This window comes from Equus przewalskii, chromosome 18 (assembly GCF_037783145.1).
Source record: "Equus przewalskii isolate Varuska chromosome 18, EquPr2, whole genome shotgun sequence".
Lineage (NCBI taxonomy): Eukaryota > Metazoa > Chordata > Mammalia > Perissodactyla > Equidae > Equus > Equus przewalskii.
In genome coordinates, this window is record NC_091848.1 from 36,780,142 (window position 1) to 36,795,277 (window position 15,136).

The 15,136-nt window shown below is 48.3% G+C and overlaps 1 protein-coding gene across 30 annotated transcripts in view; it reads right to left on the bottom strand.

Annotated features, from left to right (window-relative positions):
* The window catches only part of KALRN (kalirin RhoGEF kinase), a 635,442-nt gene that overhangs the window by 123,259 nt on the left and 497,047 nt on the right, over positions 1-15,136 (bottom strand). For all 30 annotated transcript variants that reach the window (XM_070583665.1, XM_070583666.1, XM_070583679.1 and 27 more), the window contains one exon: positions 11,905-12,151. In XM_070583665.1, coding sequence (XP_070439766.1) covers positions 11,905-12,151 — 247 coding nt within the window. The remainder of the gene's footprint in view (positions 1-11,904; positions 12,152-15,136) is intronic.

The following is a 15,136-nucleotide window of genomic DNA, read 5'->3' on the forward strand; positions in this document are numbered from 1 at the left end:
GAGAGAGTGGAGTGGGGAAGACCTCTTGAATCAGGGGACATTCCAGCAGAGGCTGAAAGAAGTGTGGCAGCAAGCCGCCCAGGTATCTGAGGAGCTGCAGCATCTGGAGGGTTCAGGCAGAGGGAACAAAAGGTGTGGGCATTAGGTGAGAGTGTGCATGGCTCGAGGCGGGAACAGCTTAGTCATGTAGGCTGGCCAGGAGAGTGGTAGGATGTGGTAGGAAGAATATGGCCCACCAATGACGTCCACATCCTAATCCCCAGAACCTGTAAATAGGTTCTTACACGGCAAAAGGGGCTCTGCAGATGTGATTAAGTTAAGGACCTCCTTAACTTGAGGAAGAAGGATCAGAGAGACGCAACACTGCTGGCTTTGAAGATGGAGGCAGGGACCATAAGACAAGGAATGCAGGCAGCTCCTAGAAGCTGGAAAAGGCAAGGAAACAGCTTCTCCCCCAGAGCCTCAAGAAGGAACACAGCCCTGCCGACACCTGATTTTAGCCCAAAGACTCCTGTGTGGGACTTCTGCCCTCCAGAACTGTAAGAGAATAAATGTGTGTTGTTTGAAGCCACTAAGTTTGTGGTAATTTGTTACAGCAAAAAAGGAAACAAAGACATAGGAAATGAAGTCAGGGAACAGGCTCTGTTTTGTAGGAGCCTCCTTGCAGACACAGAAAGAACTTGGATGTCACTCGAAGTGAGACAGGAGCCATGGGGCTGTTCTGAGCTGAGGAGGGTCTTCAGCCTAGGCCTTGTGCCTGCAGCTGGGAGTCAGCAATGGTAACTATCTATTTGCCCCCTTGAGGACAAAGGTGGGACGCCACACCTCCTGTGGCCTACAGGGCCTTGTGGACAGCGAGGCAAGTGGGCATGACATCAGAATCAGCATTCCTGGCTGGGGCAGGTGGATGGTGGTGGGGAAACTGGACAGCCCAGTCCTATCCCGATGGCAAGGACAAAGAAAGAGGCAGGCCCTTCAATGAGTGGATGGCCTCTCTGCTCCTAGAGGATGGGAAACTAGTATTAAACGTGGCAAGAGTTGTAGACCGACAGACGTACACAAGTTGCAGGGTTTGGGTTCAGCCTGCAGTTTCAGTCCTACGCAGGTCCTAGATGGGGAGAAGTTGTTCTCACTGAGGTGGCGAGAGGAGGGTCCTACCACTGTGTCCCGCCAAGCAGCATCAGAATGCCGCTGCTGGACCCTCCTGGAGCTGCAGCCGGCAAGGCTGCTCTGCACGGCCTTTAAGACCCTTTCATCTCTGATCTTCCCTGAGCAGAGAGGGCAGGCACAGCCCCAGGAGTCGGATCACTGCTGCTCTGCTCCTTCTCTGCCTCCCAAGCCACAGTTGGTGCATGGCATTCTGATCCCTTTGTTCTTTGGGGAGGAAAGTGGCTTCCGCCTGGCTAGCTCTAGTAAGAGAAAATTGCATTGTCTTCTCTTGGGGGAACGTTCCGTTGGCTGGGGTGACCTCTTCTCCATCATCTCCAGCCTCTCCTCAGTGGCAGCCTTTCCTCTCTGGGGTTGAATCCCGAGGCTCTCATTTTAGCTCTGAGATCCATCAGCTGGTTCCTGAGGCTCCAATGAACAAGGATACCATTCAAGCCCTGCCCTCCCTCCCTCTGGAATATGAGCAGCATCATCTTCACGGGGATCTCACAGATTTACAGCGGACACCAGGAGGCAGGAAAACATGCTGTTGGAATGGGCATTCAGCATTAGCTAAGTCACAGCGGGCTGGCTACACAAAGGAAAGAGGCAGCGTCTCTGCAGAAGGCCCGGAGAGACCAGGTCTTTCCCTGACAGCACATGTCCTCCTCCTGCTTCCGCTCTGCTTGGAGGCAGCACCACACTGGGCTGTATCTAGAGGAGGAGGTGGCCTGGCCTGACATCTTCCTATTTGAGGCTTCGATTATAAGCCCTTTAATGTTCTAAATAATATCAGACGGACAGTAGGCAGCCGCAGGCAGGACATCACGACCACAATAGAGTAGGCCTGGGGCATACTTTCCAAGCATCTTTGCTGCTCCTTTATACTTAAAAATAAAGGAATGTGTGTGTGGACTGGATGGCACCTATATCTCCCTCTTCCTCAAACCGAATCCTGCCAGGGATCCCAGACTATTGGTCGATGACTATTGAGCCACTTCTGGCCCATCCTATCATAGACAGGTAAGTGGAAGAAATTCAGTTAACAATGAAATAAGAAAGGTAACTTTCACAAAATTCCCCTTTGTCCTTCTCTTCTTTGAATTGAGGAATGACTCACTCACAGCCTTCCATCACGTAGCTCAGCCTATCTCCATGGTGTGACCCGAATGTTACCTTCAATGACCACAGGTAATCACTGAAAGAGGATTGGTCACTGAGAGGTGAAAGTGAGGGAATAACTTGAATTTTCAGCTCAAATACATCAGATATGATCTCAACTCTCTGGGTAAAAGGCAAAAGAAAGAAGAGAGGAATAGATCATTATTTCTTGAGAAATCATAGAACCAGATGGGCCTGCTGTTAGTAGACTGGGGAAAGGGCCCGGGATAGGCCAGGAATAGACACTGAGGGAAGGGAGAGGGTGTAGACTACAGATAATGTTGGGGCCTTTGCAAAACCTATGGATGAAACTAGAAACAGAACCTTGACCCCTTGAAGAGCCCCAGAGAGATTCAGGCTGGAAACACCCTAGACTCACCCCTATAGAGATATCAGAACTGGGACAATGGGGGGCCAGCCCAGTGGCGCAGCAGTTAAGTTTGCACGTTCCACTTCTCGGCGGCCCGGGGTTCGCCGGTTCGGATCCCAGGTGCAGACGTGGGACCGCTTGGCACGCCATGCTGTGGTAGGCATCCCGCATATAAAGTAGAGGAAGATGGGCACAGATGTGAGCTCAGGGCCAGGATTCCTCAGCAAAAAGAGGAAGACTGGCAGTAGTTAGCTCAGGGCTAATCTTCCTCAAAAAAAAAAAAAAACTGGGACAATGGTCAGGCAGGGAAATTAACATTAATTGTTAATTTATGTGGCACATCTAGGCTGGGAAGCCTAACTCAAGGGAAGTAGGCACTATTGCCTCATTTTATAGATTTTAAGTATCCTTCCCAAGGTCATCAACTTGGGCAAGTCAGTGGCTGAGCCAGGATTTAGACTCAGGTCTTCCACCCCAAGACTCTTAGTTACTCCACACCTCTCACCATCTCATTTTATGGCCTAATAACATACCATTGTAAGGCCTCATGGTAGCCAGGTCACTTTTGTTTCATCCCAAACAATTAGCCTGTGCACACAACAATAAGACCAACTTTACAGTTTAAAAAGCACTTTTACTTAACATTGCCATCTTTGAGCCTCCCAGCAACTCTGGGAGATAGGCATTTTTATGAGCTTCCTGCTGCATAGATGCGGACACTATGATTAAGTGACTTTCCACTCATTCCACACCTTGTCCTCTTCCTGGCCTACTTGACTACCTGAGAACCACACCCTCCCCTGTTTTCTCAAAAATGTGCAAGTACCCTTCTAAGGAAAACATAGGCTGATTATAACATACTAGGTTGAACCATTTGAAATTGCTGCTATCCAACCATTTTTTGACTACAAAAATGGCAGTTTCATGTGGTTCAACCTAATAAACTGGACCTCAAAATGAAGATATTTCTGCCATGCTTGGATGAATTAAACATAGGACACTTAGGTTGCCAAGGATACTTACCTGATGTGGAGAGAAAAGCAGACATTTTTAGAACTGTAAGGGATCCTAGAGGTACTTCAGGAAGATATGGATGAAAGGGGATAGAAATGCTATTTTAGAACAAACAACAATATGAATGACTGTAGGGAATAACCAGGAAAAAAGACTAGCCCCTAGGAAGCCTCTGAGTGGAAGGCAGTCGCCTCTAAATTCTGTGCCCGTAGAGAAGGAGACCAGATCAGAGGTCGGTGAGTGAGAGACCAGGGGCACCTGCAGGGGTCAATCAGATGGCTGGAAACTCCGAAATCCAACGATGGTTAAGAGGACTTTAAAGCCACATACAAATAATCACTTTAAACAAGGTAGGATTGTTGAGTTGAATCCAAAATGTTTTGTTCTGCTCTAATGATTTAATAAAAGATGCATGGAGAAATTGCTAGACTCTTATCAAATTATATCTTAGGAGAGAAGTGTCTAACATTTTATGAGAAAGTCAAATTACTTTGTTCTAGATGAAGATCAGAAGGAGATGGAGAATGAGAATTAGGACTGGTGGGTTTCAACTGGGGGAGTGGGGAGGGGAGAATAGGAGAAGAGAGGGGAGCAAGTATCTGGATGTCAGCACTAAGAGGAGTTTTCTAACCATTCGAATTGCACTATAAGGCAACAGCCTTCGTCCACAAGTAATCAGTCCCTGTGAGTGCTCAAGTGATGCTTGGCTCACCACCTGTCAGAGACATTTTAGAAGGGGTTCCCTACATTAGTGGAGAGAGTGAATCAGAAGACCTTTAAGATGCTTTTTCAGGGCCAGCCCCGTGGCTGAGTGGTTAAGTTCACACACTCCGCTTCGGCGGCCCGGGGTTTTGCCAGTTCGAATCCTGGGTGCAAACATGGCACCGCTCATCAAGCCATGCTGAGGTGGCATCCACACGCCACAACTAGAAGGACCACAACTAGAAGGACAACTACAAATACACAACTATGTACCAGGGGGCTTTGGGAGAAAAAGGAAAAATAAAATCTTAAAAAAAAAAAAAAAAGATGCTTTTCAATTCTAGGATTCCAAGAGCCCATAGAAGCCAATGTTCTGAAGGGAAATGAAATCTAATCAAGGACCACTTAATTCAATTATAAAAAGAAAGTTTTAATTCTAACTTTTTAGAATTCTGAAAAATGGCTAGGAGCTCCTTTTAGAATCACTACCAATATATCTCCATCTATCTTAATAAAAACGCACTTTTCTTCATGAAGTATCGGCACTCAATCACATTTCTCACTCACATGCATTATTTTTTGGTTTCAATTATTCTTATCCAACAGTATTGTGATTTTTAAAAACAACCTTATCACTATTTTTCACTGCAAACCTACCATATTCAGCTACGTTATTTTTTTCTTAAAGATTGGCCCTGAGCTAACACCTGTAGCCAATCTTCCTCTTTTTTTTTTCTTCTCCCCAAAGCCCCCCAGAACATAGTTGTATATTTTAGTTGTAGGTCCTTCTCGTTCTGCTGTGTGGGACGTCACTACAGCATGGCTTGATGAATGGTGCTAGGTCTGCACCCAGGATCCGAACCAGTGAAACCCTAGGCCACCAAAGTGGAGCACATGAACTTAACCACTCGGCCACGGGGCCAGCCCCTCAGCTATGTTATTCTTAAATAAAATTTTGTGGGCTAGCTCGGAAACCTATCCTCATTCATCACACTTCCATGTACGATTTTGTTCCATGAGGAAGTGAGTTCTGAATTTCAAGTGGCTACATCACAGCTGGTCAGTTTCAGATGTGGTGGTGTGCAAATGGAGTCAGAGTATGGATCAGCAAGCTGTGGTTTTTTGGGTTGTTTTGGTGAGGAAGATTTGCCCTGAGCTAACATCTTAACATCTGTGCCAATCTTCCTCCACTTTGCATGTGGGATGTCTCCACAGCATGGCTGATGAGTGGAGTAGGTCCGCACCCTGGATCCGAACCTACGAACCCTGGGCCACCAAAGTGGTGTGTGCAGAACTTTAACCACTCAGCAACGGGGCAAGACCAGCAAGCTGTAGTTTTAATGTGTTACTTCATACCTGAAAGGAAATGTTTGGGAAATATTCATCCTCCAATTATTTTTTCAGCTTCCCATGGTAAAGCCCTGTGTTAGGCATTATGGAGTAAACTTAAAAACCTGAGAGAAGTTGCTCCAAATGCAGAATTATACTGAAAACCAAGAAAGAGAGTGCTTTTTGGTGGATTCTCCAGGGTCAGTAGGCAGGAGGAGCTTTTAAGTCTGGTTTTGATAGCAGAGGGGATAGGAAAGGAGCATTTCGGCTCCTGGCAGCAGAAAGTGCAGGGAGCTCCCATCCTGCAGAAAATCTGTTGGACGAGCTGTACCAGCTCCAGGGGTTGGCTGGCCCCTATCAGAACTGGACCCAGTTCAGCCTACTATCCAGGGTGCTGCTCTGTTGTGGTGCTCCAGCCGGGGACACCAGGATCTTTCTAGTGGGCAGAGCACCCACAGGACAAGATCTGTCTGGTTGCTGCTACTACCCCAGGGAAGGGAGCACATGAGGCCTGGGGTGAGAGGGAGAGCGAGAGCAGTATGTATGGCTGTCTGAATGGGGCTCATGCTCTCTAAATCCTCGTCCAGCCAGACTGTTAAATAAAGGGGCGCCGAGTCAGACGGAAGGATGATAAACTAAAGTACCCATCTCAAATGCTTTCAGACTCGGGAGATGGTAGAGCATAGTGGTAAAGAGTGAGACCCTGGGAAATGGACAGACTTGGGTTCAAATTTAGGTCTGCCCCTTGCAAACTATATGGCTTTGGGCAAGTTACCTAATCTTTCTAAGACTCAGTTATTAGTATTAAAGCATTAACCCAGAATCTGGCCAGAATAAGGTTCAGTAAGTGTCAGGTATTTTTGAATTGACTACAAATGTAATATAAGTCAACAGTATTACAGACTTGTTCAGCATCTTCAGGCTGTTGGTGGTATATGCCTCCAGAGCCTGTTTTCTCCACTGTTCTGGACCTCCACACCTTGTGCAGCCTGGGGAAGCGGTTCCTGGGCCAGCTAGGCAATAACAGCAGAAATCATCAGGAGACCCTGTGGGAGAGGACTCCTTGTGAACAAGCTAGGTCCACCATGGGCCACTGCCCCTCTCCTCCAGGACATCTGCTTGTAGGGCTCACCCGGCCCTGGGCTAGGTTTGGGAAGCAAGAGGCATTTCCTTATAGCTCCTCCAGGCACTTGGCTAGAGCTGGGGAAGAAACTGTCCAGGAAAAGAAAAGGAACACGGATGTTCTATAGTGGTGGGTGGAGAAGAACCTAGACCTGTTTTTGGAGCCTGGGGCAGAAGTACCCAGGACCAATGCCTTTTTTTTTTTTTAACCATTATAATCATTTTTAAGTATACAGTACAGTGGAATTAAGCATTCACATTGTTGTGCAACCATCACCACCATTCATCTCCAGAACTTTTTTCATCTTGCAAAACTGAAACTCTATATCCATTGAATACTAACTCTCCATTCTCCCCTCTCCCCCGGCCCCTGACAACCACCATTCTACTTTCTGTCTCCATGAATTTGACTACTCTAGGTACCTCATATAAGTAGAATCATAGGGTATTTGTCCATTTGTGACTGGGTTATTTCACCTAACAATGTCTTCAAAGTTCATCCATGTTGTAGCATGTCAGATCTTCCTTCTCTTTTAAGGCTGGATAATATTCCATTGTATATATACTACCGCATTTTGTTTTTCCATTCATCCACTGATGGACACTTGGGTTGCTTCCACCTTTTGACTATTGTGAATAATGCTGCTTATGAACATGGACGTACTAATACCTCTTTGAGTACCTGCTTTCAATTCCTTTGGGTATATACCTAGAAGAGGAATTGCTGGATCATGTGGTAATTCTATGTTTAATTTTTTGAGGAACCTCATACTGTTTTCCGTATCAGTTCACCATTTTACCTTCCCACCAGCAGTGCAGAACAGTTCCACTTTCTCCACATCCTTACCAATACCCGTTATTTTCTGTGTTTTTTTTTTAAAAAAATCATAGCCATCCTAATGGGTGTGAGATGGTATTTCATTGTATTGATTTGCATTTCCCTAATGATTAGTGATGTGGCCCATCTTTTTATATGCTTATTGGCCATTTGTATATCTTCTTTGGAGAAATGTCTATTCAAGTCCTTTGCCCACTTTTAAATCAAATTGTTTTTTTGTTGTGCAGTTGTAGGAGTCCTTTATATAACCTGCATACTAATCTGTTCCAATGCATCTTTAAGAATCTCCTAAGTCTGATACTGGGGGATGCTAAACCCAAAAAGCAGTGGCTCTCAACCCTCACGAGCATCAAAATTACCAAGGAACTTAAAAAATACTGATGCCCAGGCCCTTGGTAGCTCTGAATTAATTGGTCTGGGATGGGATGTGAGGCATTAGTATTTTCCAAAGTCTCCAGGTGGTTCTAAGATGTGTCCAGAATAAAAAACCACTGCTATCCAGTCTTTGTCCCTAGGGAGGCGCTGCCCTCCACCACTTACTGCTGAGAAAGTGAGAGTGGATTGGGGAGAGGAATGACTGGGTGCCACAGGGCCCAACCTTTGAGAAGCCCTCTGATGCCAGGGTGGCAGGAAAGTAATAGGAAAGGCAGCCCCCCCACCCCAACTTTGTCACACAGCCCCACCATCAGTCCTGTGCAGACATATCAGGAGGAAACAACCCGCCACTGTCTCCGGAGAAGGCACAAGAGGGAAAGATGGGCGTGGAGCCAGGAAGCCCAGTGGGCAGAGTGTGTAGTGCAGAGCACTGAGAGAGGAGGAGGGTGCCCTGGTTCCACTCCAGCTCTGCCGTCAACTCTCCCTCTGGCTTCGGGAAAGTCACCTCGCTTTCCTGTGCCTGAGAGTGTCCCTGGAAGAGAGGAAACTGGGCTCCTGCCGTGGTTCTCAATGCTAGCTGTGCCTTGGATTCACCTGAGGAGCACTTAAAACACACTGGCCCTCAGGCCCCACCCTGGAGACTCTGATTCCAGTTGTCATAGGTGGGGCCTGAGTGTTGTCATTTGGTAAAGCTTCCAGATGACTCTATGCAGTTAGGGTTGAGAACCTGGGCCAATGGTTCTGCAAGTTCCCTCCTTGGTGCTGATATTCTGCAGTTCTGCCTCCATCTCTGGGGGTGACAGTTGTGCCCTGAGTGCTCATGTGGCGCTAAGCACACACCATACAGACACGTCCCTGCCTCTCACGGCCGCAGGAGCACTGACTTGATGCTCTCTGCAAAGGTTAGGAGGAGCAGCTACCTTCTAAGAATAGAAAACGAAATGGATTCTGACCTCTAATGACACCGCATGAGGCCACCCTGTCCTATTCCACGACCCCCAGAGGAGGGTTTCATTCTCGATCTAGTTGTGCATAACTTATAAGGTGGCAGGCCCATGGGAGACAAACCACTGCTGAATGAAGAAAAGACCAGATGGCCAGAGGGTAGCTAGTTGGAAAGGGAGAAGGAACAGTTTACTGAGTTTTTGCTAAGAGGCCAACACTCTGGGCAGGCCCTGGAGAGAGGGAGGGGGTTTTCCAAGCTGGGGATATATGGAAGCGCACATACTCTCCAATGAGGCCTTGTTAGGGCCCCAAAGGATGCTCCATGAAGAATAGTGACTTAGGTCCCCACTGCCAGGAGTCGGGCACCTACATATGCTGAGACCACACATGTGAGAGGGTGGTGAGAGCTCATAGGTTGCCATTTGAAGGCCCAGCCTAACTGGTCTACGCTTGGAGAGAGGGGAACCAGTCTGCAAAAGAAAAGAGCCAAGGAAATGGGTGATAGGCATTGGTGAGGTGGCGCCTTTAAGAAGCCATGCCGGCTGGCAGAGTTAACTAGAAAGTTCTGTGACAGCCTCCTTCCCTGCTTTCTCTCTTGTCTCTATTTTGCATCCCTCAGCTCCCATTGTCAGTTAGTTCTCCACTAACCCCCTCCCTCTTGAGTTCTCACCCTGAATGCTTCACCTCCCGCTCAGGATCACAGATCACTGGACTGCTCTCTGCTTCTCCACCTTGGGTTTGCTCCCTCCTGCCAAGCTGCAAACGTGGGGGCCCCAGCTTGGCCAGGGGCAGGGAGGGGATGCGCATCTTACCCCGCCACAGGCCAGGGAGGCTGGGATTATGTCAAGAAGTCTCAGGTCTTCTCTCGAAGCTGAGTCCTTCCTAATGGAGCGAACCACAGCGGGACATCTTTGACAAATTCGCCTTTCCCAGCAAATGAATTGTTGTCCTAGGTTTTGTCTCTGGATGGGGTCTCTAGACTGGACTTGTGGGAGTTTGTATTATTCTGCTGAATAATCTATGATAAATGATGTAATAATTATAACAACCAAATGTATTGAGTGTAGGGAACCGTCCTGGTTGTTTTGTCTGTATGATCTCATGTCACCCTCATAATTCTAACCTTTTGTGCTCCGGTTTCCCCCTTGGTTAGACTTCAAACAACCACGTTCCTGAGTTTCTCTAGTGGCTGCTTCAAAGGACTGAGGAGCTGCACTGGCAATTTCAAATTCCACACAACTTCCTGACACAATTCTTCCTTGGTCCTCGGAGGAAAAGGGGGAATAAGCGGGTGATGACTAAGCTGGGGGAGAGGAGCACAGGTGTGTGTGTCGGGGGGGAGGAGAATCAGGTTTTAGTTTGTATTATTCTCCTGGTAGAAAAAACCCAGGAGTGGCCGGCTCCGTGGTGGAGTGGTTAAGTTTGCGCGCTCCGCTGCGGCGGCCCAGGGTTTGGATCCTGGGCACGGACACGGCACTGCTCGTCAGGCCACATTGAGGCGGCGTCCCACATCCCACAACTAGAAAGATATGCAACTAAGATATGCAACTGTGTACAGGGCGGGTTTGGGGAGATAAAGCGGAAAAAAAAAAGATTGGCAACAGTTGTTAGCCCAGGTGCCAATCCTTAAAAAAAAAACAAGGAAGATTGGCAACAGTTGTTAGCTCAGGTGCCAATCTTTTAAAAAAAAAAAAAGGAAAAAACCCAGGGGGCCGATGGAAGTCGGGCAGCATTAAAAATGCAACCTGCTATCGCCATCTGGTGGAGGAAAGAGGAAGCCAGGCTTTGGAGAGAGAACAAGTTGCAATTCTAGAAACGGGAACATTTCAAACATGCACCCCGTAGTATCTGCTAGGAAGCCTGCAACAGGTGTCCATGGTGACCCTCGGCCCTGCCTCCCAACAGAACCAGGTCCCAACAGAACCAGGTACCTAGTGCAGGTCTGCATAGCAGGTGCCCTGATGCAGGTTATCTGACTAGTTACAGAAACAAGCTCAGAACTAAGTTGCTCTCTGGGCCTCAGTTTCCTCAACGTAAAATGAGTGACTTCAAGGCCCTGCCAGCTTGAATTTTGAAGTCAGTGGTTGTCATACTTGCGTGTGCATTGGAGTCCCCTGGAGGTCTTGTTAAACACAGATCACCGGGCCCCACCCTGGGCATCTCTGACCCAGCAGGTCTAGGGTGGGGTCTGAGAATTTGCATTTCTAACAGGTTCCCAGGGGATGCTGATACTGCCAACACAGAGATACTGCCCCCTACTCTGGATACTCACTGTTCTAAGTAGTTCAGTCTCCCTGGTGTGAGAAAAAGTGAATAGATAAGCAGAAAGCTTATATAAAACAACACAGAGCTTATATAAAATAGAAGCCAAGGCTCGAATAACTTATCCATCAAAGGCACATAAATGAGTGTCTCAGACCCTGGCAGGGCTGAGGGGAGAGTCAAACTCACCTGTCCCTGGGTTTGCTTGGTGCCTCTGTGTCAGCATGAGCAAGGCTGGGGATTTGGGGTTAGGGGGCCTGCAGTAGCTGTGGAGGGGAGAGTGGTTAGTGGAGAAAGGAGTCTAGGCTATGGCCATAGGTAGACGAGGACTTTTTAGAATGAAGGGTGACACAATGGGAGAGCTGGAAGAGATCTTAGAGGTCATCTAATTCAACCTTCATTTTTAAGGTGAAACTGACTCAGAAAAGTTAAATGACTTTGCCAAAGTCACACGGCTATTTGGTAGCCCTTTCTCTTCATATTCCCAACCCAATTTCTTCACAAGCAGATCCCAGAGAAATCCCACAAGGCCAAAACGGGTTCATGAGAGAGGTTAGTTCCACAACGGTCTTCAGTTAGAGTAGGCCAGCATCCCCAGCCGCCTTCGGGTCCACATCCCCTCCCCCTCCATTCTCCCTACCTTTCACCAAAGGGAAGAAGCAGTCCATCTCCACGCTGCTTCGGGAATGGGAGATGCACAGGGCACTGCTGGGGACCAGGCCCTCCTGAGGGGGGCTCCGCTCCGTGGTGCGCACCAGACACCAGCCCGGCCGCTCGCTCGGCCGCTCCAGCAGCTCCACCGTCTGTCCCACCTGGATGGTCAGCTCGCTGCTGTGGCCTGCGTTGAAGTCCTGGAGGACCACGGTCAACTCACATCCGCCAGAGAGCTTGGAGGTGATGGGGAGTGTGGGGTAAAATGTGAGGGCATGGGGGAAGGAGATGGGTGGGTGAGAGAGGAAGGGGAGAAAGGACGTGTGGGAGCAGAGGAGGAAGACAATGAAGAAAAAAAGGAAAAGATGGGATTCAAAGTGGAAAGAAGGCAGAAGTGGGAATGGAAAAGGGAGTTGGGAACAGGAGAGAAAAACAAGAAAAAAAAGTAATTAAGAGTGCCGTCGAATCACTGAGCTATTCCAGCTGCGGCCACAGTCTGGAGCCCGCCCAGAACCAGGGCTTTGATTCCAATTCCTTCTTGTTTGGGTGGAGTTCTTGTCATTATTCCTTTGCCAAGCTTCCAGCTTACTGTGCCTTTAACCCTCTTCCCCAGTGTGCCCCTTTACTCCTTCTAAGGGCTCTACCCTGTGCCCCAAATCTGCCCCAACGACTACCCCTCAGACTCTTACCAGGCATCATTTCTAACTCACTCTCACATGATTTAGTTGATGTTTGGGAAGAATGGAAGAGCTGATCTCCCTTCTTTCTAACCCCTGTGAGCTCCCCATCCCCACCCCTCACTGGAGCCATTAGCTAAAGAAGAACGAGGCTTCAACACAAGAGCAGAAGCTACTATTTATCTGGAAGGGGAGCAGAATTGTTTCACTGTAGCTCAGCTATTAGAGGCCGGGGGAAAGAATGGGAAGGGAAGAAAGGGGTCACATCCTACTTAGGAACTGTCCTTAGTGCTCTATCCTGCCCTACCTCCAGGCCTGGCCCTTCCCACCGCACGAATCTGGGGCAGAACCAATAAAACTGGGTAGAGAGACCTGGAGATAGGACAGCCTCTACTAGTTGAACACTGAGACTTTCAATTTCCCCATGAGAAACCTTTACTCATTAATTTGTCTCCTAGAGGTAAGCACAAAGCCTTCTTCTTGGAAGAGCAGCTGCACTTAGGGGCAGAGGGAGACGGAGGGAAGGGCAGGAAGCGGAGGCCCAGAGGCCCAGCTCGGCAGTCTGTTCTCTAAGGTTCAGCCCAAACAGCCATTTGGGGAGAAAGGCCCTGTACCACCTCCGGGGTACTTGACTTCAGTCTGCACATCTCTGACTTAAGCCTTCAGGGCCTGCCTTATCTGCACCAACAGCCACATGAATGCATAGTCCAAATATGTTGTGCAGCTATTTCACACATGTCCTGGGAAGCTTCTGCTGAATGGCAAACACTGGGGCATCATCGTAGGTCGGGAATCAAGAGTTCCACCAGGACAAAGAGCTCAGTGTGCAGGACTGTGAGATTTCTCTACTCATGGAACTTGACTGTCACAGTGGGCTTAAAAAGGTTAGCATGATGCATGAGACTGACGGTTGCAACATGCATCACCACCCACCAGAGCAGGGAGCCCATTGTAAACACACTCCCGTGGATGGGCACCATAGTGCCGTCGGGAGTAGAGCAGGACGAGGAATCTGTAGGTCAGAAGGTCAGAAAGAAAACCATGCTTGTTGGCTCACTTTCTCCATTTAACTTTCCTGGTCCCATTAAACACACAGACCCCACTCTCCCACTCTCCTAGTGCTATCTTCTCTAAAGCCTCATTTAGAGGAGGATGTTGTAGGACGGTAACGCCTCACGTCTGTAGAGTGCGTGCACAGTGTGCAAAGTACCTTCGCATGAATCCTCACAATAACCAGGTGATATTAGCATCTCCATCTCATACGTCAAGAAACTGAAGCTCAGAAATGTCAAGATCTGTGGTTGGAGCACTGAGTCTGCATGAAGATCACCTAACGAACTTATTAAAAACGCAGATGCTCTTGCTGGTCCCTCTCTTGCCCGAGCCTCCAATCACACGAGGCTCAGGTTAGGGCTCAGGAATGCATTTTTTTTTTTTTTTGTAAGATTGGCACCTGGGCTAACAATTGTTGCCAATCTTCCTTTTTTTTTTTTCAAAGATTGGCACCTGGGCTAACAACTGTTGCCAATCTTTTTTTTTTTCTGCTTTATCTCTCCAAATCCCCCTTGTACACAGTTGTATATCCTAGTTGCAGGTCCTTCTAGTTGTGGGATGTGGGATGCTGCCTCAACGTGGCCTGACGAGCAGTGCCATGTCCGCGCCTGGGATCCGAACCCTGGGCCGCCGCCGCAGAGCGCGCAAACTTAACCACTCGGCCACGGAGCCAGGCCCAGGAATGCATATTTTTAGCAAGGACCCCCAACTCATGATTCTGAAAAGGGGGTTCCTGGGATACTGGCTGATAAACACTGGCTAGACGGTTTCCCACCGTCACCCAGCTGGACTTGAACTCAAACCTTGACTACAAATCTCAGGCTCCTTAAACCACACAGCAGGGCAAGTTAGATCAATATTTTTAGGTGTGTTTATGGTTGGAGAGGGTGGAGGCAGGTGGAGGGAAGAAGACATCAGTGACCTGAGCTACTGGTCCTCTCAGAGTTTGCTTGGCCTACATCAGGTCGCTTAAACTTTTTAGATTGCAATCCTTTGTAAGAAATACATTTTATATCTTGACCAGTCTACACCACATAGGAATAGATGTATTGCTAAAACATTAGCTTCACTCTGATATTCTGTTTCATTTTTTGTCTCAATTGCTGGTGGCATCCCACTAAATTGATTCCACTCTCCACTAATGGAATATTTGTAGAATGCTGGCCTAGATGACCACAAAAGTTCCCTCTAACTCTGAGAATCCCTATCACTGAGCTTGCACACTTCAGTGGAGTTGCTCCTCTGTGCCAATGTGAGGTATGCAGGGTTATTTCCTGGGGGTCAAGTGTGCACGTGGCCTCAGATGTAACTTGCAGCCCTTTTGCAGACGGTTGAGGCAGAGTAGAGGGGGGCCTGAGGCTCTGGTTGCAAACAGCCCAGCATGTCATCCAGATACAAGGCCCACTGCCCCCAGGGCAAGTTACAGACAGACCCACTGGCGAGTGTGTGTGTTGGGGGGTGGCTGGGGGAGTTGGGGGAGGATAAAGAGCC